Source organism: Ahaetulla prasina, chromosome 7 (assembly GCF_028640845.1).
Source record: "Ahaetulla prasina isolate Xishuangbanna chromosome 7, ASM2864084v1, whole genome shotgun sequence".
Classification (NCBI taxonomy): Eukaryota; Metazoa; Chordata; class Lepidosauria; order Squamata; family Colubridae; genus Ahaetulla; species Ahaetulla prasina.
Window position 1 is genome coordinate 47,311,325 of NC_080545.1, and position 24,663 is coordinate 47,335,987.

Here is a 24,663-nt window from a genome sequence, read left to right on the forward strand (position 1 = left end):
GCAGTTCAAACTAACTGAACGTCCGCTATTGGTAATTTGAATGTCAATAAAAAATTCAAGGAGCGAAGCATCCTATCATTATATCTACCTATGATGGCTGTTATGATGCATTTAAAGTCACGCTAATTATGTTAGGGGGAGGAGAAAGCTTTGAATCCTGTGAGATGGGCAATCCACATTTCTAGCACATTCTTATGCATTTGCAGCCCCCAACATGGCGGTAACTGTCAACTGCAGTAGTGGAGCCAGAATTCTAGTTGGGGAACCATTAAGACTATATCCCCTGGGCGGGGACAGGAGTTCGGCGCGTGGGTAGGAAGCGGCCACGGCGGGTGTTGGAGGAGCAAAATGGCGGCGGCCACTGCCGCGCAGCTCACCGATGAGGAGCTTTTCTCTGAACTGAAGCGACTCGGTTTCTCGCCGGGACCGGTGACGGAAAGCACCAGGCCAGTCTACATAAAAAAGCTAAAGAAGCTGCGAGAGGAAGAGCGGACGTCTGGGGCCCACGGCGTTGTAGCCAACAAGACCCGGAACAGTAACAACAATACACCGGGGGCAAGCGGCGGCGGCGGCTTGGGAGCTCGGTTGGGCAGCCCCGACCTCTCGTCTTTGTCCGGAGTAATTGGCGGCGCTGGCGTCCGGGCCCGCGCAACTCCCTTCGGCGGAAGCGGTGGCAAAGTCCTGCTGGGCTTCAGTTCTGACGAATCGGATGTGGAGGCCAGTCCCAGGGGCCAGGCTGGCGCCGCTGCCAGCCGGAGGGAACGGGGTTCAGCCTCACGTCGGGACCCGAGGCCTGCAGGCGCGTCGGGCGCCGCCTGTCTCAATCATAGTGCCTTGGCAGGGTCGCCGGCTCGCAGGAAGCCCAATGCCTGGTGGGGAGCGACGGCTAGACGGGCGACGGTCACGGCGGGGACTCGGGAGCAGACGGAGGGCGAGAGAACGACCGGGGACGAGGAGGACGCCCAGAAAGAGGAGGCCGAGCCGAGGCGGGAGCGATGCAAGAGCCGAGCTGTGAACGGGAACAGGCTGCTCACCTCCGGCAGCGCAAATATGAGGGACAAGTATTCGGACTCGGAGGAAGAGGACGAAGTCGCGGCTACCCAGCAGGGGCTAAAGGAGGAGTCCCTTACTCGCCACTATGTCTACAGGAAGAATCTTTGTAAATCGGTCAACCCCTTCTCCGCTCGCAGAGGTGTTGCAGCCGGCGACGGCTTGCTGGAGGCGGGTCAAGGGCAAGGCTCTGCGGTTGGCAGTGGCTTTGCGGGGAATGTTGGGGCCGCCGGCGGTAGTAAAAACGCCGAAAGAGCGGACAGGCGAGAGGAGGAAGAGGAGGAAGAAGAAGAAATACTATCAGCCAGAGGAGATGGCGATTATCTGGACTCAAATCCACTTAGCCCCCGATACCGCGGCAGTTTTTCCAAGAAAGCCAATCAGCTGTTACTGCCGCCACTGCTACCTGACATAGATCATAGCAAAATAACTGATCCTTTAAGCAGTAGTAGGAAACCAGCCAACAATCATATTCTCCCTGATGCAATCGGGGGCTACAGTATTGAACCAAGCATTTACAGTGCTACCAGTAGCCTGGCTTCAGGTGCTACCAGCTCAGCATCCACTAGAATTAATCACTCCAATCATACAGGTTCCAATCATACATATTTGAAAAATTCTTACAACCCAAAGCTTTCGGAACCTGAAGAGGATCTGTTGCAGCAGTTTAAGAGAGAAGAAATATCCACCACAGGAAGTTTCAGTGCTCATTATTTGTCCATGTTCCTCTTAACTGCTGCATGTTTGTTCTTTCTGGTGTTGGGATTCACTTACCTGAGAATGAGAGGATCTGGAATAGCTGAGAATATGAGAATTGAGAGTAAGTATTAGGGTGGAGAGCAATAGTTCTTTGTGACATTACCTGCCATTTGAGTAAATAACGTGCTAAACATTAATTGGGAATCCTATTACATATTCTATTACATCCAAGTTACATATTTTATTATACTGACGGTGACTGTTTTTAAAGTGTATATATACACTTTTATGTAGCTCTTGGCATATTCGGGTCTTTTCCCATGTAACCTTACACGGGAAAAGACCCGAATATGTCAAGACCTACATACCTATACCCGTGAAAACATATGAAAACAAATACACTTTTATCTATCTATCTATCTATCTATCTATCTATCTATCTATCTATCTATCTATCTATCTATCTATCTATCTATCTATCTATCTTGTTGATGGTCTGCTTGGATCAAATAATGTGCTCCAAAGATTGTGACTTTTTGACACTCAAAATATATTGGTTAATGTCATTTAGAAAGCTTTTATTCATAAGATTTGCACATGAAATATTTTAATTTATAAATGTATGAAAGAATTATATAGTATACATGTTTACATTGCATAATCATAATCAAAACAAAATCCTTGTACTCCTTATGTAGCACTTTGTAATGCATTAAATGATCTAGAAGCTAATAAGTTTAGAACTTATTCCTCTGACAATTCTCTATCCTTTGAAGTGCATTTTCACATTATTTTTGATCATTAGTGACAAGTTTGATTTTATTTGAAGGGTTTTAACAATGGAAGTTCTTGAGCAAAATGAACTAGTTAATTTAAAGCAGTACTTATATGTGTTTCGAATAAAGCACAGTTGACTTCAGTATATCTGAGCAGAAAAGTGTTTTCCTTTTCCCACTAAAGACAAAGCAGTATTAGACCAAGAATTAGACCATTAATATACTTGAGGTGAATTTTTACAATTGAGTATATTAATGGTCTAATTCTTGGTTTTGAAAATATTAGTTTGCCTTTGGTTTTCCCCCATGTGCTTTGCTTTATAATTTCAAGTTTTTTAAATGTTGCTTCGTGATAAGGAAAATGCCTTGCTTCATTTTTAAATTTATGATTAGCATAGTGGAAAGATGACTTAAAAGTGAAACCACAGTTTTTAATTTGCTGTTTGAGTCTTTCAGGTGCATAATTATTTACAGAGATGAAATTATATTTGGATTTTGCATTGCTATAAGCACTCACTTTAAATTATTATATAGATCTTCTCTTAATCTAGAATTGCCTATCTGAAGTATTTGGCTTAATAAATTGGATTTTAAAACTGTGTTTGAATCTCTGTCTAGTTCAGCTGTGTCAGTTGAGATATGAAAAAATTGCCTAATGCAGTAATGGATATTTATTACTTTCCTTCATGGGCTCTCTTTTGTTGTACTTTTTTTCTTCTGTCTGCATTTGAACTTATTTCTCTTTCAAAATGAGATATCCCCATATCACCACCTCCTTTCCCCCCTTTCCTTTCTCTTATCTCATGCTGTTATTACCTTCCTGTCTGGTTAATTGTTCTTTGTCCACTGGCAGTTTCCCAGACTGTTTTAATATTGTTCTTTTTCATGATTTCTTGAAAGAAATGTTCTTGGATCCCTCTTTAACTTTACTGTGCTCTTCCCCAATTTTATCCAGAGCTCTTAGTTGCCCTTCACAATTGATTTGTTATTTATCTTCTAGCGTCCTTCTGTCATGTTAGTTATGGGTTGGACCAAGTCATTTAATGAAAAGCAGTTTTTCAAGTTCTTAATGAAGTTCTGATGGCTGAGACCAGACACCTTATAATGGCCCTAATCCTTTTAGATTTGATTCACTTAAGCATCAGATATTGATGCCTAAGTCTTTGGAAACAATTGGCTAAGCACTTGATTAGTTTGTCTTTGTCTTCCCATTTTTATTTTTTGTAGTACTGAAAGGATTAAATCCCAAGAATTTCACCTTGTAATGGGTATTCCACAAGGATCAGTCTTATTTCAATTATTTTTTATACTTTCGATTGTCCTGATTCATGATAAGGATTTTCAGTCTCATTCATACAGTGAGACTGTAACACTGTACAGTTATAGTCAACCATGATGGACTATTTCATCTTGGTGCTCTCTTATTGCCTCCAGTTGATTATGGAAAATATAGAGATTGTTGTCTTTCAACTCTTTCTCATTCTTTGCCGTGCCCTCAATTTGTCTCCAGAACTCCTGGATTGTCCAGTTTGTTTTCATTGAGATCTTGATTAACAATCAGCTGACAAAGAATAATCAACTGAACAAAATCTCCCATACATATTCTTAACACCCACACATCCACAAAGTGGTCTATCCCAGCATCTCCAAGGCCTAGGGGAAAGGGGGAAAGTCTGGGTGTTTTTAAAGAGACAGTTGCAGTTAGGTAATGTGAGCAGTATGCTAATTTCCAGAGAGATGCTATTTTAAGGAGCAGGTGAAGCATCAGAGAAGGCTGTTTTCCTGGATCCCAATAGATGACATTTTGTCAGTGATGGGACCCAAAACTAGCCAATCATATATAGGATGGGTGGGTAATGCTATAGGCCATAGTAAGTCATTCGGTAGCTAGGCCCTATGCCATGTAAAGCTTTATACATTATAACCAGCATCCTGAAGTCAAATGGTAACCACTGTATCTCACATAGCAGTGATATATTGTCATATAAGTAGTCTTCACTTATTGACTGCATTTGGGAGCAACAACTAACTCTAAATAAATAAATAAATAAATAATTGCTAAGTGACAGGGTTGTAAAGTGAAAAAACCCTTGATCATGCCTGATATACATCAATTCCATCAATGATTGTTAAGCAAATCATCATTAAGTGTGATGTCTTGTGTTCAAAACTGGTGGCTTCCTTGGCTTTCTCATTGACTTTGTTTGTCAGTAGCCAGCTGTGAAAGCTGCAGAAGATGAATACATGACCATGGGATGCTGCAATCCTTATAAATGTGCACTAGTTTACAAATGCCCAAACCACAATCACATGACCAGAAGAATGCTGCAACAGCTGCAAGTTCAAGGACTGATTGTAATGTCCCTGTTTATGACCATTGTAGCAAGCGAGGGCTACCTGCAGTGGGACTGCTAATGCTGCAATATTTTTATCATCTGTCACTTTTGAGTGGTTTTCAAAGGCACTCCCATTTATAGATATTGAAGCAACTCAACCATGAGGTGACCAAGGCTTGACTGACCACGAGGAAGGCTTTAGTGCTGGAATGAGCATAACTGATAGAAAAGATAAGGCCTTTCTAGAATCCAGGAAGATCGCCAAATAGAGTCCCAATTCTAGAATAGTTCAGAACCAAAGATGAAAGACTGCCAACATTGGGAAGGCTAAATCAGTGTGGGAGGGATTTAATCTGAGGCTGTTCCTTCCCATTCAGGCACTGGGACAAGACTTTAATTGCACTATAACCCTGCTTTGTTTTATATTTTATCGGGCAAAGCTTTCTTTTCTCTTTTCCAAGATCACAGACGCCAGGATTTCAGGAACTTGCCCCATCAATACTAAATTGACTCCTCCTTTCCTTTGACACAATGAAAGTCTGATGGCCTTTATAGGTGCTTTAACTACTATTTATTTGGCTAGTAGGTTAGTGTGAGGCTTGGTCATTTCATTGTTTTATCATGATAGAGTTCAGATAAATATTTTGTATGATGGAGTATTGTAGGACATTTTAAAATATGTGCGGTGGTTCATTTGTTTTTGTTGAAAATGTTTTATTGATTAGCTGATATAAATAATTTAATTGGAAAACATAATTATTTTGTTTCCTTTTTGATTTGTATTGAGTCTTGGTAAAACTGCATAATAAATTATTACTAAATAAGATGTTTAACTGTAGGCTAGACTGAGAAAACAAAAATATCCTGGAAGAAAGCAATAGCAGTTTTATCAAGAAAATAGAATGGGTGTGTTTATGAAATCACCAGCAGTCAAGCTTGTCTTTAAGGTGATTTTAAATGTATGTTAATAGTTTAACATTTTGAGTTCAAATTGTACACATTATGGTTTTGCCAAATGGACAACTTGCGTACAAAGCTGAACAGAAGAAGACTTTTCTGAATTAACTTGCTACAATATCTGATAATTGCATTTTATGTTCATTTTTTAAATTTGTCTACTTTAGAATAATCAAATATGACCGTTTATTACTATTTTAATTTAGACACCAAGAGTGAGAATTTGTATTGTCCTTGAGAATTACATCTGTGCAACTATATATATGGTTATATTTTGCATGCTTTTAAACATTTTGACTTGTATGAGAACGTTTATTTACTAGCAATACATATTTTACTATTTAAATAAGGAGTATATAATGGAGGAAGTTACCAAGATATACTACAGAGATGTTGGATATCATTGACACATCAACCTGTTTTGAATTCTGTCACTTCCGATGCAAAACATGATGCTGCATTTAGGAGATTGCTGAATATTTCTGTAATTACAATAATTGGCATATTTAATATTTCATTTTTCTTTTCATTTATAGATAATAATCCAACTGTTGGAGAACCCAATGTAAAAGTAAGTATGAATTAATAACATTGGTAAGATTTATCACAACTCTTATTTAAATTACATAGATTATTGGCTTTAAAATTATTAAGTAAATTTCCTCTACAAATTTTGCAGTTTGTTTGATATATCAGTTATAAGGAATTTATATTTTTTGACAATATTAGTGACTAGAGAAGTTGAAATATCTCTCTGATGTTAATGCAAATTCTACAATTTAGTAATATTTTATGCACAAATCTTGGGCATGCATATACTTTGGAATGCACATCTTAGAACATCACTTAATCATTTTGTCTGGAATTTATCAAACTTCTGTATTTCAGAAAGTTAAGGTACATCTCTTTAAAGTGTAGCAGTTTCTGCTGCATTGTAGAACATATTAAGAATATGTGTTTATTTAACTTTTATTCTGGGTGTCTCACAGCAAAGAAAATCAATAAAAATAAAAGATGGCAAGTGTGATATAGCGAGAATTCTCACACTCCCAACACTAAATGCCTGGGTGAAGAGCTCACTCATCACGTGCTATTAAAATCCTAGTTGAAAAACGTCATTTTTGGTTTTAAATAGTCATAGATTATGAATGATTTTAGGCATTTTTTTAAAAAAACAACACTTAGAACAAAATATGTTTATTCATTTTTTTAATTCTCTAGGTAGACCAATCAATTCTCATGAACTGTTTATATAGACTCCATGAAAAGTTGGCACAAATGGCAGGTAATCTTTAAAATTAATACATAGTTTAATTAAAACATTCAAATGTAATACAGTATTTTGTTACTTTCAGGAACAAAATATGAGACTAAACAATATGAACTTCTTACCTTTTTAAATTTTTTTTACTAAAGATAATTACAAAAGTAAAAATACAAGGTGAAGAAGTAGAAAGCAAGTAAAACATCAAAGGAAAAGAATAGAAAAAAGTATAAACAATTTTAATAATTTTTCACCACCTCTTAATTTACAACCAATGATCTCTTCATCCTATCTACCATCACATTTCGGTCTTGGCGTCAGCGTAAGTACATTAAGAGTTGCCAGAAGTAATATATTTATACTCAGTGTTGACAGATAAACTTGTTCCTTCTTTTTCAAAACTTTTTGGACCCAGTCTATCCAGAGAGGCAAACATTGACATTATTGATACTAATGTCTAATTCTATTTTTTCAACAGTATGTTTTAATATTTCTATTGTTACCATATTTTGTATCAGTCTGTAGCTTTTAATTAGATTATGTATTTTTCTCCTTTAATTAGAATATTTTTTCTCTTGTCAATTTTTAAAAAATCGTTTTTTATGTCTTAGAATAAATTCAAAACAAATTGACTTTCCCATGGGAAGGATTCTTTATAATTAATTGCAAAATCTTAATTTCAAACTTATCTGGGCCCTTAATCCATTTATAACTTTCTAACTTCAATCTTAATTGACTTTTTGCTTATTTCACATTTTTTAAGTTCTTACTATGTAGTTAACATTTTCATTCAGGTTTGAAGGCAGACTTACTTGGTGGTTAGACTTGTCAATCCAAAGTTTTCTAATAGCTGCAAAGTAATACTAAGCAATATCTGAATGTTATTAGAATGTCATTTTAAACTCACTGGTTGCGGTTTGAGTAAGATGGCTTTTCCATCCTCTCCCAGTGCTCCAGACCCATTGTCTCCTCATGAGGAGCAATTGTCTGGAGCACTTGTAGTGATTTCCCTTCCTGTCTTTGTCTGTAGAGGTTCAAAAACCCCATCAGTTTGCCAGCAATTTATTCTTTGCAGTGGTCTCCAACTCCATTTTTGTGACACTATCTTCTATCTTGAAAAGTCAAATTTCTTACTAAATTTTTAATGTAATACAAGACACATTTTGTTAATTATATTATGAAATGTAATCAAACATTTAAATGAAAATAAGGATTGAATTAAAGTGTATGTGTTGGATGGAGACGAGTATAGAGAGCTCAATCTTTAATAAAGCACTCTCTTTATTACAACCAATTATCAATCCTTTTAAAGACTAATACCACTGACTATGAGTAAGAGCAATTCATCTTGTGCATGTAATATTATTTTATTATTATTTACTTTATATATTATTTAGTTTATTATTTAGTTCTTTTTAAAGAAAAAAATACTTTTCATTATTATATTTTATTCTTTTTGTTGATGCCACTGGTTCTACAGACATGAATCCCATTTTTAAAAAATTATGTTACTTTGTTTTTTTAATTAACTGAAAGCATTTATATCATAGCAATTGATTAACCTGTAGATGAAAAATGATTATAGTTATCTGTTTTTGAATAAGAGATAGTGGAAGGTTGGTAAATGAATGAAAGAGTATACATAAACAAGTGAGATAGCAGAGACAGGTCAGGACGTAGTTATCTCATAAATGCAACATAGCCCAAGTGGGCTATCTCTCTGTTTTATATATATAAAATACAGTAAATGAAAATTTATTTTTCCCAGGTGATCATGAATGTGGAAATTCTGTAAAAAAGGGGCTTTCCATCCAAGAAGCAGCTACTTATTTAAAAGTAAGCAACTTAATTTTAAAATATATTTTCCACTCTTTAAAAATTGTAGTTTTTAAAACTGTAGTTAAAAATAGTGATAGTATATTGCATGAATGTATTTGCTTGTAAGAAGTCAGTTTGAATTTTTAAGTATTCATATTTAAGCACAAGAAATATTAAATGTATATGCTTTTTTTAAAAAAATGTATGTTTTTGTCTGATCAATTTATTTATTATAACCTTTGGTATGATGATAAATTAATACGCCATCTAAATTCTGCCAAACTTTTGATCTGGAGCTCTCTATATATTAAGTATGTGCAAATATACCTTATTTTAAAGGATGAAAGCATTAAATACATTTCTATGCCTCTCATCTCTCTATTACATTGATTCTAGATAGCTTACAATATAATAAAAAATTAAAAGGTGCTAAAAACAAAATTAGAATAAAATATTAAAAGTTACGAGCCACGATGATGGACAACCTGGGGAATGAGAATCTTCTCTACCCCATTAGCCACCCTCAGTGTAGCAGGCCCCTCTCAGGGGCCCAGGCCAAGCAATATAATCAACTTTAGGCTCTTCCAGAAGGCCAGGAGTGTGTGGGTAGATCTCACCTCTGATGGAAGACTATTCCAGAGGCTGGGGTCACAATAGAAAAGGTTGTTCGCTGAGACGCAACTAACCAAAATTCTTTGGCTGAAAGGTTCCAAAATAGGCCCTCCTTTCCACTGAAATGGGTAGGGCGGGTTATTCAGGGTAAGGCAGTTCCTTATTTTTTTTATTTTGTGTGTGTGTGTGTGTGTGTGTGTGTAATTTTATATATATAGATGTATATTATTTTATATATATAGATGTATATTATTCTTAAAATTTCTTTCTCCAGATGAAGATAGGGACGGGATATACAAAAGGTTTTACTGTATTTTGAGTGCAAAGTTTCATAGAACATCCTACTCTGAGTACAAAGTCCTATTTTAAGGACAAAGCAACTGTTTCAAATGTTTTGGAAACATTTGGACCTACTGTCCTTCCAATTTAATATACTTCCCAAAAGTTTGAAATGGCACTTCTACTTGCTTTGCCCTATAACGAGCAATTCTACCTTTAAATTATGATATTTTGTAAAAATCTATATCCCATACATTTCAAAATGAATCAGTTTGCACACCTTTACCAGAAACTCTAAAATCAAACTCCATAATATTTTGGAATAAAAGCTGTCTGCTATTTTCAGTCAAGATCCATGCAAACCTATGATTTATGGGAAAAGAGTGATAATCACAAATATGGAGCATTAAATAGAACAACCCAAGGCAATCACAGTTTCTTTGCGATATTTCACTATGACATACATACATACTATGTATACATACTATGTATTTCTACTATGACATACATAGTAGAAAATTGGAAGAGTGATGGAGTGATTTGAAAATCATTTTATTACCCCATGCCATGTTACCAATAATTCTTAGCAAAAACCTGTTGGTCAGGAATGTTCTTCAGTCAAAATCTTTTGAGTCTGAAGTGGTTAGGAATAATTCAATCTCCAGCCCATGAAACTGAATTGTTACATTTTTATCATCTTTTTCTATTTATAGTTTTCTTTTTTTAATTGCTTTTGTTAGATCACAGGTTCAGTTAGCATAGCACACGGGAGCTCACAATAACTACAGTTAGGTCCAGGTCACTGTTGTCAGCTTTTATAACTGTAGTACTTACTGATTGATCCCTTTGTGCTTCATTGAACCTTTTTTCACTCACTGACCTAGTTCTGCAAATCAGTTGAATGGTAATGAGCACAAAGAAATGGGGGCAGACTGTGGCGATTGACAGTGAATACAGGAAGCTGAATTGGTCTTCTCAGATTGGTGATGTGCACCTAGGTCAGACTAGATAAGGTTCAATGGCATTCAAAGAAAATCAGATTTGCCTTCTTGTGTCCAGACTGATTCCCCATTCGACTTTCCACTTCGCTCAGCCAGTCTCTCTCTCTGACATGGCAGGGCTGTGCCAAAAGTTTTAAAGCCTAATAGGACAGACAGTGAAAGGGAACAGGGAGAAAAAGAGAAAAAGGTCCCTTTCAGCATTAAAGTAAACCTGTCTGAAGAACAGCTAATTAATTGAATACTCACTATACAATTAGAATAGATCATCAACAAGTTTAGCTACAGTATTTGTCTAGTTTGTCACCAAATTATCAGATAGAATAGGTACATAGTGTTTCCCGTTTCTTACAGGTTTCGTTGTCCTTCTAAAGCCCATGTTCAAATCATAATCTAGCATTTGTGCACATTGTTTTTCTCATTCCTATATTTATGATAAAATATCTAAAAGTTAATGACAAAGTGACATTAAATATAATTGAATTTTGTATATGTGTACATATTTATAGTTTTATTAGACTGCTTTATATCGCATTGTTACATTGTACTAGCATTTATTTACTTTGGAAATTTGCAACATCTCTCATTACTGAGTTTAGTATAGAGCAATGACTGGAGAATTCGTAGTCTTCTTTATTTTTATTTGATTTCCTTATTTCTCTTAGAGTTTAGGTCCAGAATATGAAAATGCATTTAATGACTCCCTGAAATGGTTATTAAATAGTGGAGAAGATGTTGGTATAAAGTAAGTCATTTTATTTCATTTTTTCCTAGAAATAGTTAAATTATAGATTATCTTTCATATCATAATAGAATAAGATTGTTATTAAACAGGAAAAGCCATAGAAGGGAGAGGGAGTGTACAACTCTGTAGTTTGTTTATGTTCTGAATCATAAGTATGAGAAAACAATAAATTATCTTTTATAGATGTGTTGGTAACGGCTCAGATGAAGAATCTATAACTGATACAACTGATATAAAGTATCTAGTATCAACTAGGCCACAGATGACCCTTACATGTCGTTTTCGTCGTGCATTTATTACTGCAACCTGTAGATCATTCATTCTGCTGATAGGTGAGTATTATTTAGTATTTTATTCTAATTTATACTAATTAATTTATACTAACTAATTTATACTTGTGTGACATAACATTTCTTAAAAGTGATGGTAATTGACAATTCAATTTTTTTCAGTAGATTCTGTACCCTCTATGAAAGTAGAGGAAATTGGTAAGCATTGTGTTGAAACATTTTATTGTATAATGTAATAACTTACATCCAAATGCTAATATAAAAGGAAGGAATTATAAGGAAATAATCCATATAAATATCTTTTTAGTAGTTTGTAAAGTAGCACATATAAGGATTGCTGCCTGAATTAGTTGGGTAGAAATCAGTGGTGGGTTGCTACCAGTTCGCATGAACCGTTGGTGAAAATTTGGCCAAGCTCACGAACCGTTAGTGATGGCCAGCTGGTCACACCCCTGAACCAGTCCCCTGGTTGCCGCTCGCTTGCCCCGGCCATGCTAGTCGCCGCCATGTTCTTCACACTTGCGCATCACATTGCCTTGTACGTCCAATGGGATGCGCATGCGTGAAGAACATGACAGCAGCAGCTTTTTCCGCCGGTACTTTTCGGCAGCCTGCGGAGAAAGCGGCTGGCAAAAAAGCCTTTTCGGAGACTTCCTGGCCAGCCGCTTTCCAGCAGCAGTGGCTGGCTGGGGGCTGTCGAAAACTTGGGTCAGCTTGCCTTCTCAACTCTGGACCAGCAGCCATGGAAGGTAAGCAGCCAAACAAAGAGGCAGTGGTGGGGGAGGAAGGCAGGCAAGCGGGCCTCGCCATGGGGTCCACCAGGAAGGCAGGCAAGCATGTCGGGGCCGCCTGGCTATCTAGCTCCATTCCTGGTGGCCCTGCCATGCTTGCCTGCTTTACAGTCCAGCCAGTGGGTGGGCGGTTGGGTGGCCATTTGGGGAGACGGAACCGTTGTGTTGGAGCTGAGAGGAGCAGCATCAGCAGTGCTGCGGGAGGGCAGCCGGATGTCCCAGGGCTGCTGCACATGTGCACCGCATGTGAAGGAAGGCAGTGGCAAAGCCCTGTCACCCAGGAGAGGACCACGGAGGGTCACACACACACACACGCCCCTGTCACCCCCACTGCCGCTATTTTTGCTGTTGACTTCTGGGCGCTCTTAAAGTTGATCGTGAAGAGCTGGAAGATCTTTCCTTAGATCGCCGCCAAACTCATTGTTGGAGTGTCAGCGATCTAAGAAAACTTCTTCCAGCTCTTCACGATTGACTTTAAAAGCGCCAAGAAGCTGACAGAAAAAGAAGCAGCAGCGGAACAACAGACACGTGTTTGTGTGTGTCCCTCCACAGTCCTCTCCCAGGTGACAGCTAGGGCTTTGCCTCTTTTCCTCAGGGGGCGGTGTCTGCCTCCAAGTCCTAAGTCTAAGACGTTTTCTTAGATCGCTGACGCTCCAACAGTTTGTTTGGTGGAGATCTAAGGAAACGTCTTCCAGCTCTTCACGATCAATTTTAAGAGCTCCGAGAAGCCGATAGCAAAAGAAGTGGCGGCGAGGGCGACGTACTTGTGACGTGTCCCTCCATGATCCTCTCTCGGGTGACAGGGCTTCAGTGCTGCCTCTTTTCCTCAGAGGTTGCAGCCGTCAGGCAGGGAGGAAAGGGCGCCTGGTTCCACTCCCGGGACAGGAGAGGTGAGGAGCAGCAGTAGCTGCAAAGTTGAAGGCTCTTGGAAGTGGGGTGGGAGGAAAACGAATCTCTTCTTGGTCCTGGGGGGGAAGTTTGTCAAAATCCTGCCCCTATTTTACCTGCATCCACGTAAAGGGGGCTTTGTCCCTCTCTCCCCCCTTAGTCGCTTCCCCGCTCTTCGTCCAACCTGGCACTTCTACCGCGGCGGTCCTCCTGCCTGGCAGCTGCTTGCTGAGAAGCCTGTGGAAAGGCAGTTGAGGGGCACTGCCTCCCCCAGGACTGAAAAGGCCCCTTTCTGCCTTTGTCAATGGCTGCGTTGAGGCCCCTTAACTCCCAGACCCCCCATAATACCCAGATCTTCTGTTTGTGAGGAGGTTGCAGGGGGTGATGGGGAAAATTTAGGCCATCTTCGCCCCCCAAGCTACATATGGCAACATATGTGCCAGGTGAGGTTTGCGAGAGATATAAGAGATGGTAGCCCTCCAAATGCAGGGCGCCTGGAACCTCCAGCCGTTATTCAGAGACCGAAGCCTTGATCGGAGGAGTTTGTGGTTTGATGAGGCGATTAAAAAAAAGGCTGGTTTTCTAGACATGAAGGATCGCCCCGGTTTTCCAGTTCAGGCTGCTTGACAGGCAGGCTTTTATTTTGTCAGCCCAAGGGTGTGGGGAGGTACATAGGAAATCACCCTGTCTATGCAAGGTGCCGCCCCTCCTTGCGTGAGTGACTTCAAGTTGGTCATGCCCACTCAGCCAAGCCACGGCCACCAACAAACCACGCCCACAGAACCGGTAGCAAAAAATTTTGGAACCCACCCCTGGTAGAAATGTGTAATCTAAGTGTGTTTTGTACACTTAAAAGATACAGATAGTCCTTAACTTAATGACCACAATTGAGCCCAGATTTCTGTTGCTAAGTGAGACACTTGTTAAATGAATCTGGCCCCATTTTACGACCTTATCACAATTGTTAAGTGAATCACTGCAGTTGTTAAGTTAGTAACATGCTTATTAAGTGAATCTGACTTCCCCATTGACTTTGCTTGTCAGAAGGTTTCAATAGTCATAAGTGTGAAAACAGTTTCTTTTTTGAGTCACTTTTTTCAGTGCTGTTGTAACTTTGAACAGTCATTAAATGAAGTGTTGCAAATCGAGGACTACCTGTACTAATGCTGAAGAAATTCAATATTTTTATATTTAAAATGTGATATTTATTGTCTAATATAATTCTTGATATATACACTATTTATAATTTGTGCTGTTGTATGTAAAATACTTTCTTATGGAGTATGCATGAAGTGGAAAACTTGTTTTGAACTTGGGATATAGTTACATAAGTTACTTACTAAGAATGTTACATCAGAACATCTTAATTGTAACAAAAAACCTGAAAACAGTTTGAATATTTGCTGTTAAGTTGAAAACTGAATAACAATAGTTTTACTTTCTTAATTTCTTGCTGTTCACTTAACAACCATATCAGTAGGTAGAAAGAATAGTCATATTTCTTCCTGCCAGTTGGAAAAATTGGTAAAAGAGATGATGGCAAAAAACTAAATAAATCAGGTAGGTCTTAATTGACAGAATAAAAATTTGTATTCCTCCCACGAGCCAATTCTCTCACATCAATTAGCGTGAATCAGTATCTCCCACCTTTGACAGTCCACCATTATTATGCTTTGGGTTTTCTTTAATTGTTTGCTGCTACTGTCATTTACTGGTAGTGCCTAATTGGATGACTAGTGTTAATAAGTATTACAGCAGTATAAAAATCAATGCCATCTACTCCCACTGCTAATATTTTTGCCGACACTAGTATATTCATAGCTCATCATAAAAACAAATAAAACTATGCTCTATTTTCGACTAACAACCAAACCAATACAATCCCTTTTAGTTTCTTATATGGACCCTTAGCTCTACATTAATAAAGCACAATGGGATGAAAAGAGTTTGTACTCAAAATGCAAGTATTATTGCATTTTTAAATGCACTCTGAAAGTTTCACATTAGCAGGCATTAGAACATATGCAAGTATATGCAGAGGACTACCATAACAAATCAGTATGATCCTTTTGCCATTTTACATCTGTTGTGACATTATTATATTACAACACTTACAAAAGCCATAGCTATCCAAAACCAATATAATGAATGTTTTTTGTGTCTGCAGAGGGACCCCTTGCCATAATATAAAATTGGAAAGGTGAGCTTACTAGGTGAGAATCTTCTGTTAGGAAAGTGGAAAGTGTTCCCTCTTTTCATAGACTGGTGGAAATAGCCAGCATAGTATTTCTTCATATAGCACCATTGAAAACTGTAGTGCCTCCTGGGATGATCTTGGCCTAGTCATTTTCAGATCAGATCATTTTGAATGAACAGCTTAAGAGGACAATCTATAGTTGTTCCTGGAAACTGCATCTCAGTCTGCTTTTTTTGTTTTGTTTTGTTGGTGCCACAGTGAAGATCTGGCCATCCAGATGTCTTAATCACAATCACTTAATAGAATAGAATAGAATATAATTTTTTATTGGCCAAGTGTGATTGGACACACAAGGAATTTGTCTTGGTGCATATGCTCTCAGTGTACATAAAAGAAAAGATACGTTCATCAAGGTACAACATTTACAACACAAATGATGGTCAATATATCAGTTTAAATCATAAGGATTGCCAGCTTAATTTGCTGTGAGCTACATTCTTGTAGTGTAAGTAATTCTGGCCTAAATTCTTCAACTGTGAGATTCAGTAAGGGATTGTCTTGATTTGTCACTGTATTGTGTGTAAATTAAATTTACGAGGTAGAAACTTGTGATAGAATTTATCATTATAGCATTCATGACATTTTTCACTTGGGTGTACACCTGCCTGATAGAAATAGGGAGTGAGGTACATTAGAGTAATCATCTAGTGAAAACACTGGAATCCAAAACATTCCATTTTAAAAAGGGATAATCATAATCTCTGTGATCATTTATATCATGGCTAATGGATTTCGATCATAACTACTTTAACTACTGTGCAGGCACTTTGCTGTACTTGAGACCAAGTATCTTGCTGTTAACTGCTAGTATAAGATTATCTACTATTAGTTGTGTTAAGATACTTTGGTGATACCAGAGGAGGTTCCTAAGGTTGAAGTCCCCCCCCTTCACCTTTGCCTAGCAGTGATTGCAGGCAGCATAGCGTGAGTCTTCAGGTTCAAACTGTGTGTCTGCTGATATGATGGTGAATCCCACCCTAATTTCAGTCTCTTCCTGTCAATCACTTTTTTCTTTTCTCCTGGATTGCTATTCGAGAGATGTGTGCTAGCTAAGGCAAAAAGTCAGTATTGCTTTATCTTTTGTTTTTGTAGATTTAAGAACTTCTCTCCATAAACTGATCCCTGCTTCAGGTTCACTGCCCTGTAGTAACATTGTGGGCATTAGTAGAGCAAGCATTGTGCTAAAACAAGCTTCTTTGTAGCAGTCAGTCTCCCTTGACCTGTTACCTTTTGATTGGGCTTTTCCTTTGATTACCCCTCTTAACTCTTCCCCAGACATAGTTTATTTGGATGGTAGGATTTTTATATGAATATGACCTAGAAATAAGGAGAATTTTTCTGATAGAACAATCAACTAATGGAACAGCTTACCTTCGGAAGTTGTGGGAGCTTCATCATTGGAAGCTTTCAAGAAGAGACTAGACTATCATTTGTCAGAAATGGTGTAGGGTCTCCTGCTTGGGCAGGGGGTTGGACTAGATGACCTACAAGGTCCCTTCCACCTCTGTTAATCAATTAAGAATGAGCTGAAATTTGCTGGAAAGTGGTAGTGGGGAGAGACAGCCAAGCATAGTAAATAGTTCAGTAATAGTGTAATGGTTAGTTCTCACACAAACCCTTGTTGGAAGAATGCCCTCAAAGAGATAAATAGAACTTATTTGGAAGGAGAGGTTTTGGAGGCAGAAAAGAAAGAAAATGTCCTTTTATATTTTAAAATAGTTGAATTAAATAGCAGAAAGGTAGGTCATGTGAATCTTTTTCTCTGTGTCTGTGGAGATTCTCAATCATCCAGGTCATGGTTATCTCAAGGGTACTGTTCAAAAGGCAACTGGACTTTCTCTTTTATTAATCCACGTTCTATTAAGTTGCTTTAAATAAAAAATAAAGCCCAAAATTAAATTTCCATAGGAGAGACCCTCAGGCAGCCAGACATAATTAGGTGTAAGCACAGTAGTGAGTCTTAAGTGACAGGTTTCTTTCAGCTGTTCTCATGATAGGTCTAAATCTTTCATTAACAAGAATTATATCCAAAGTGATATCGATAATTTGCTGCTTATATGGCTGCTTTCATCTACCTGTTCCCTAGCACACTTCCTCTTGATTATCCCACCCACCCTCAGTAAGCAAGGCCAAGGGATTTTTTTAAACATTACAAAATGCACGGCAAGACTCCAATAAATAGAGGAGGGAAACGTTAAAATTTACGTGGGGAAAATGCTTTGGATCTAGGGTAGGTGCACTTACTGTTATTCTTGGATGTTCTTTAAAGAAACTGCTTTTTCTTGGGTTTCTAAATGCTGCCAGCAGGTATAACAAGAGGGTCTATGTTGGATCCAAAGTGCCTTTCTCACTTTGGATCTAAATAGTGAACACCTTTAGTAATCCATATCTCCAAAACAGAATGGAATCCTCAAAGCATTGGCACTCAAATTAACAATGGTTTGTTCTAAGTAGGTGTTTTGACAATGGAATGCCAGAAATATTTGTTTCAAGCTAAAGTGTCATTGAATCCACATACTTTATAAACTAAAAACTGACAATTGTAACATTTGAACTGTTAGTTAGATATTTCTGTTTTTATTTGGCACAGGTATTGGAATGATTTGGGGAATCATAAAATATATGAAGTATAGATGGTACAAAGAAGAGGAAGAGACCAGGCAGATGTATGACATGATTGTAAAAATTATAGGTAAGTTTTAACTAAGTTCTTAATAGTGTGCTTCACTATTGGTATCATGTCATATAAATAATTCTGAGACTTTTCAGAGGTTGGACTGTGATACTTTGTTCCTCCCTATTAATACAGAATGTGTTTTGGTAACCTCTGATTGTCAGAAGGGTAGTTAATGCCTAATCACAGAAAATGTAATTTGTGTTAACCTTAAATATTTTTCATTAGATAACTTGTGATGCCAATTTGATGTAGCAATTAGTTAACACAATATTTTTCAGATGTTCTAAGATCTCACAATGAAGCATGTCAGGAAAACAAAGAATTACAACCATATATGCCTATCCCCCATGTTCGAGATTCTTTGATTGCACCAAAAGACAGGTATGTTCAAAGAATTAAAAATATTTACCAGTTTATAACCTCAAAGATGAATGTTGGGGAAAGATTCTTAATACGTGTTAATACAGTATTTTATCAAAATAACTTCTTTTATTGCATATTTCAGGAAAAAAATGGAAAAAGTATGGAAAAGATCTGTTGATTTCCTTGCTGCTAATGAATCTAGAGTTCGCACAGAAACACGAAGAATAGGTGGTGCTGATTTTATGGTATGGAAATGGATACAGCCGTCTGCATCATGTGATAAAATGCTAATCATGCCATCTAAAGTGTGGCAAGGTCAAGGTATGCAATACTGTACATTTATACTTTGTGAAGTATTTTCTCTTTACTATAACTTTCAGTTAATGATAACACTAGTTTAATCAATTGTAATGATATTGATATAATTTTATATTTTTATATTTATTGTGTATGTTTCTTCAGTAGCCAGAAATGTAAATAGCCGTAGTGTATATGCAGTTTGAAAAATGATTTTTGTTGTCTTTGTTAGGTAAGTTGCCTGGCTTAGCGGGTTACTTCAGTAGATGTCTATGTCTAATTCCCATTCTAATTGTTATTCCTCTATCCAGCAATATATTATAGGGCCACTGCTAAGAGGAGAATCTTTCTAAGAATAAGCTGATTAGATCTGTATTGTTTATTTATTAACTTATCCCTGTTAAAGCCTCTATTTTTCCTACTAATGCATTGAATCTTAGGATAGGTTTAGGCTATAGTGATTATAGTTTTTAATTAGAATAGCTGAAATTGTTTATTATATATTATATATACTCTTCCATCCTTCTAAAGTATCGTTTTCAGAACAAATTATCATATATGTCATGTCATCTCATATATCATATTATATTTGAGATAGAACATAACGCCTCTATCCATTTGAAAAAGAGTACTTTCTGCATGTCTATTTTCCTTTAGATTCTTCCACTTCTCACAGTTCTCTTTTAGTTCAAGTCATTTATACATTTATACATTTTATTATCATTATTTGCTATTATAAAGGATTGTTTCTTTCAAATGCTAAGGTATATGTGAGGAAAGCTGAGGTATACAGTACTACAGCCAATTTCCATTGTACCAAGGACTATTTCATTAAATCACAACAATGCTATCTAATAGAGTTACTGAAAACTTAATACTATACTTCGTAAAATGCATTGTAAAACTGTATGGAGGATAGTATTGTTTCTAGCAGTAATTTGAAATGTATGTTATGGTAGTGAATTTCTATATTTATACAGTTTCATTAATTTACATTGTACATTAGTCATCTTATAATTTATGTAACCAGTAAGGATTAGATTGGTTTTAAAATATTTGTTATGGAAAAATATGATTTATTACTAACATATACATATATATTTGGTAGCATTTCATTTAGATAGAAGAAATTCACCACCAAATAGTTTGACCCCTTGCTTAAAGATTCGCAATATGTTTGATCCAGTAATGTAAGTATATTCTTTTCTTTACATATAGAAAATTTTCATGTTTATACAAATGGAATATCTATTTAAATATAGAATAAATTGTTTAGGAAAGGAGAGATGGAACAGAATTGTATTCTGATACCCTGCATTCATTTTTTTTTTAGTGACCATACATACAATGGCAAAAAGTTTGTGAATCCTTTAGAAGCGTGATGGCGAACGTTATGGCACATGTCTCCGAAGTGGCACGCGGAGCCATGTCGCCTGGCACGTGCGGCATTGCCCATTCTTCTTCCGGGTTTTGGCATGTGCGATGATCAGTTGGCCTTTTTGCATGCGGCAGTGCTAGAAACTGGAAGAGCTGGTCTTCCATTTTTCTGTGTGAGCATGTGCGCCGGCCAGCTGATCATCATACACACATGCACGCTGAAAACCAGAAGTTCATTTTCAGGGGGGCACATACGCTCTGGGCAGTTCTTCTGGGTTGCAGCCCAGACGAGCGTGCACACGCGTTCCCTTTTCTGCATCAATTGCCAAAAAGGCTTGCCATCACTGCTTCAGAACTATCAGTAATTCTGCAATTCTGTGACCTACAATGTGAGCTAAGTTTCATCTCAGCCCTAGTTGAAGAATTTCTAGTTATGGTAAAGAAACAAAACTGTGAATACAGAGTTAACATTAGTTGCCTTGTTGAAAAATGTATGCAAAGCGTTAGATTTAACAAACTTTACCTAAACTAAATCTTTCCTGGCCCTGGGTCAGTCCTGCATATTGACTTGGAGGAATTTTGGCTTTGGAGGTATTTTTGGTCCATTCCTCTTTAAATATTTTTTTTTCAATTCATGGATATGTTGGCGTTCTCTTACACGCGGAGTTCTTACCAAGTTATGTGACAATATTGCAGTAGGGCTAAAGGGTAGGGCTTTCTTAATTCTCTTTGTGGGTGTGGATGAATATGCACATGTGTACATGCACAGATGATACTTGACTCTGCATTCACCAACATGCCCAGACAATGAGAAGTGCTTCCCATATAGCTTTCAAGAAAAACTGTTTGTTTGAACTAGAGTACTTGGCAGTTTCTCTTTTTAATGTTTTGAACAGCCTTGCTTTTTATTATTTTGTCCCTACAAATTTCTTCTATCACCCAGTTTCCAATTAATTTACTTAGCATTATAGTTTTTATGCTAGTTTAAGAATTAAAGATAAAACAATCTATTGAGTTAAATTATTGTTCCTTGTAGTTCATGATTGTTATTGGCAGGGACTTTCCTGAGTCATAGCATTTTTCTTGCAACTCTTTGTTAAAATTATTTAAATGTTAACTATGTTAAAAATAATAAGCATTACAACCCCTACTGATAATGTAAAAGATGATGAAATATTTTTATTGAAAGGCAGAAGAAGAAATGTGAGATTTATTACGAGCAGTATTCTGAAATCTATGGGTCTTATTTTGATAGTGAATATCAATATCTGATGGAAGTTATGGGACTTTTTAGCATGCACTGTCGTAGAAGTGATATTTTAATTGGATTTGGTCTATATGTGAAAAGAATACAGTAGCCAGTTTTAGATAAAGAGATCTGTAAAGTTCTTGGTAAATTGTACATTAAAATAAAAGCTGTTTTTACCTTTTAGAGTTGAAGACTTTTATCGTGCTTGCTTGAGATCAAAAACTTCTTGTCTGTAGAGGCATTAATAATTTGTGTTATAAGAAACTGAAAGTTGAGACTCAAATTACCCTTTTCTTGATATGTTTATTAAATTTTGCAGATTTATATGAATGCCACTCTTTTTATCTTTTTAATTGCTATCTATTGAGTTCTGTTTTAGTTTGCTGTATTATTTTGAATACAATAAGATAAAAGCATTAATCAAAATTTGTGTGTCGTGTTTTTAGGGAAATCGGTGATCATTGGCATTTGGCTATTCAAGAAGCAATCTTGGAAAAGTGCAGTGATAATGAGGGAATAGTTCACATAGCAGTGGACAAAAATTCACGGGAGGTAAAAAGTGATTTAAGATAGTATATAATCCATATATTTAGTTTTTCTTCTGGATGTCAACCCAAAATTTTTTTTCACCTAGGGTTGTGTATATGTCAAGTGTTTATCTCCAGAATATGCTGGAAAAGCTTTTAAAGCATTGCATGGATCTTGGTTTGATGGTAAGAAGTTTTCCTTACAAATAATTCAACAGCAAGCATCAGTAATTGTTAAATAAAAATATTGCACATGACAGTGTTTTTATAATGTTTGTAAAAATTAATTTTATTCACATTGTATTTTTTAATTGATACTAATGTTTTAAATTATATTTTGCTCCAGGCAAGTTGGTAACAGTAAAGTATCTGCGATTAGATCGGTATCATCATCGTTTTCCACAGGCTGTTGCTTGCAGTGCTCCTCTGAAACCATCAAATACACATATGAACTCGATGTCTCATCTTCGTCTCCGGACAGGCACATCCAACAACCAGGGAAACTCCTGAGACACTTATTGTACTAGAACTGTTGACTTGCAGCAGGAGGTTTTCCTGTCTGGCCTTGTCTTCCACTTTTACTACTTTTTGTATGTTAACATTTCCATTAATCATTTTTCAGTCTCATTTTTTAGAATGTCTGAGTAATGGGTAGTACTGAATTAAAAGAACATTGGCTATAAAATGTTTTAGAGTCCAAGCAAATCAACATATTATGTTTTGCATGACAAATGTTGAGTTTATTAAGCATTCTCAGATAATGGCTGAATTTTTGCACCAACAAGTGTATGATAACAGTCCAAAAGCATGGAGATACTGTATTTCCATAGTTTCCTGTGAAATAATCTTGTGGGTATTTTGTAACAAAAGCCACCTACAATTTTTGATGGAAGATGAATAGATGTGTTAATTTCTGTCTAGTAATTAGTTTTTATTGCTGTAAAACTTTATTTGTGTCAATCTGGGAATGGGAAGAATGCTGGCTTTAGTAGTTTTAGAGCAGAAAACAACTGAATGCAGATGTGCTGGTTTTGTATATAAACATTGGTGGTGGCAGCACCAGCAAGTAACTTGTCTGCTTCAAAGCAGTGAATAAGCTTCCTATTTTATTCATAACCAATGTTTTATTTAATTTGGCTGTATTATTATCCAAGGGCCAAATACCTTGAAGTATTAGATACAAGTTAAATATCTTTTGTAGGTTTTATATTAAAATATATGGTTATGATTTTTGTGTGAATGGTCTAATATTGTTACTGTGATAATGGATTCAAAATCGTGAGCAATAAAGAAGTAATTGGCAGGTACTCACTTTGTGAAAAGTTATTTACTACAAAAGAAAATCTCTTAAATATACTAATGGGGAGTATATTTTCCATTAAAATTTGCTACCTAAATGTGCACAAATTTAAAAAATGCACATATTGGAAATAAATTCTTGATAGAGGGTAGAAATACAGTACATAGAGATTTTTATATGTTCTATATTAAATGTGTGCATTGTTTACACCTTTAAAATTACAAAAAATACAAAACATTTTGAAACATAACCTGAAAATATAAAATAATTTGATATAGTGATTCCTGTTGAAGCAACATAATGTGTTGATCCAGTTGAATATTATATAGGTGAAAGAATGGAAAACGATTTAAAAAAATAGTCCAGTTTTTATTGTAGATACGACCTTGCAGCATGAACTTGCACAAATAATGCACGTTTTTTTTTAATGGATAAATGAACATGACACACATTTGTGTAATGAAAAATCCTACTGTGCCTTATCCTTGTGCTTTTTTTGTGGGCAACATATTTAATAATGGACTGTTTCTTATCTGGAAAAAAATTTGGTCAGTTTTTGTCTAGGATGCTAACAAATATATGTAATATAATCAGCCACACAAAGTTCTACTCTCAAAGAACAAGTACATATTTTTGACAAGAGAGTAGATTTTGACAGGTCTGTTAGGTTTTTCATGAAACTTACTATATACATATACAAATATGTATAATATACATGTATATGTATTTATGTGTATATAATCAGGTTTTGCTGTATTTGTGCATCATAGTGATTTATTGTTCTGATCTTAGTAACCATTTTGTGACCTATTACAAGTGTGAATGTAAAATTAAATTGTGGCAGTTTAAAACGTTGCCTTTTGATGCAGATGCATCTTCTTCTAAACTATGTGTAAACCCTGTACATTTGTTATAGTAAACTGTACCATTATGTAGCCTATTTTATCTTTAAAATGTTGACCGGTTTTCCTCCCTGCAAGACAGATGGAAATGTGTATAATACCATGGACACTTCAGAAAGTCAGATGTTTGTAATTTGTCCTGTAAAAATATAAAAGCAAAACAAAACCAATTAAAGATTTATTAGGGCTTTTTACACTCGTGTCAGTTCTT

At 36.5% G+C, this 24,663-nt stretch overlaps 1 protein-coding gene across 1 annotated transcript; it reads left to right on the plus strand.

The window, feature by feature from the left end:
* The first annotated feature begins 226 nt into the window (after positions 1-226).
* LEMD3 (LEM domain containing 3) lies at positions 227-24,663 on the plus strand. The gene is made up of 13 exons (XM_058189959.1): positions 227-1,870; positions 6,355-6,389; positions 7,040-7,103; positions 8,851-8,918; positions 11,455-11,534; positions 11,718-11,866; positions 18,351-18,452; positions 18,716-18,818; positions 18,943-19,121; positions 20,206-20,287; positions 22,170-22,275; positions 22,358-22,436; positions 22,597-24,663. Exons 1-13 carry the CDS (start codon positions 349-351, stop codon positions 22,758-22,760), a joined length of 2,733 nt encoding a protein of 910 aa, XP_058045942.1. The 5' UTR covers positions 227-348; the 3' UTR covers positions 22,761-24,663.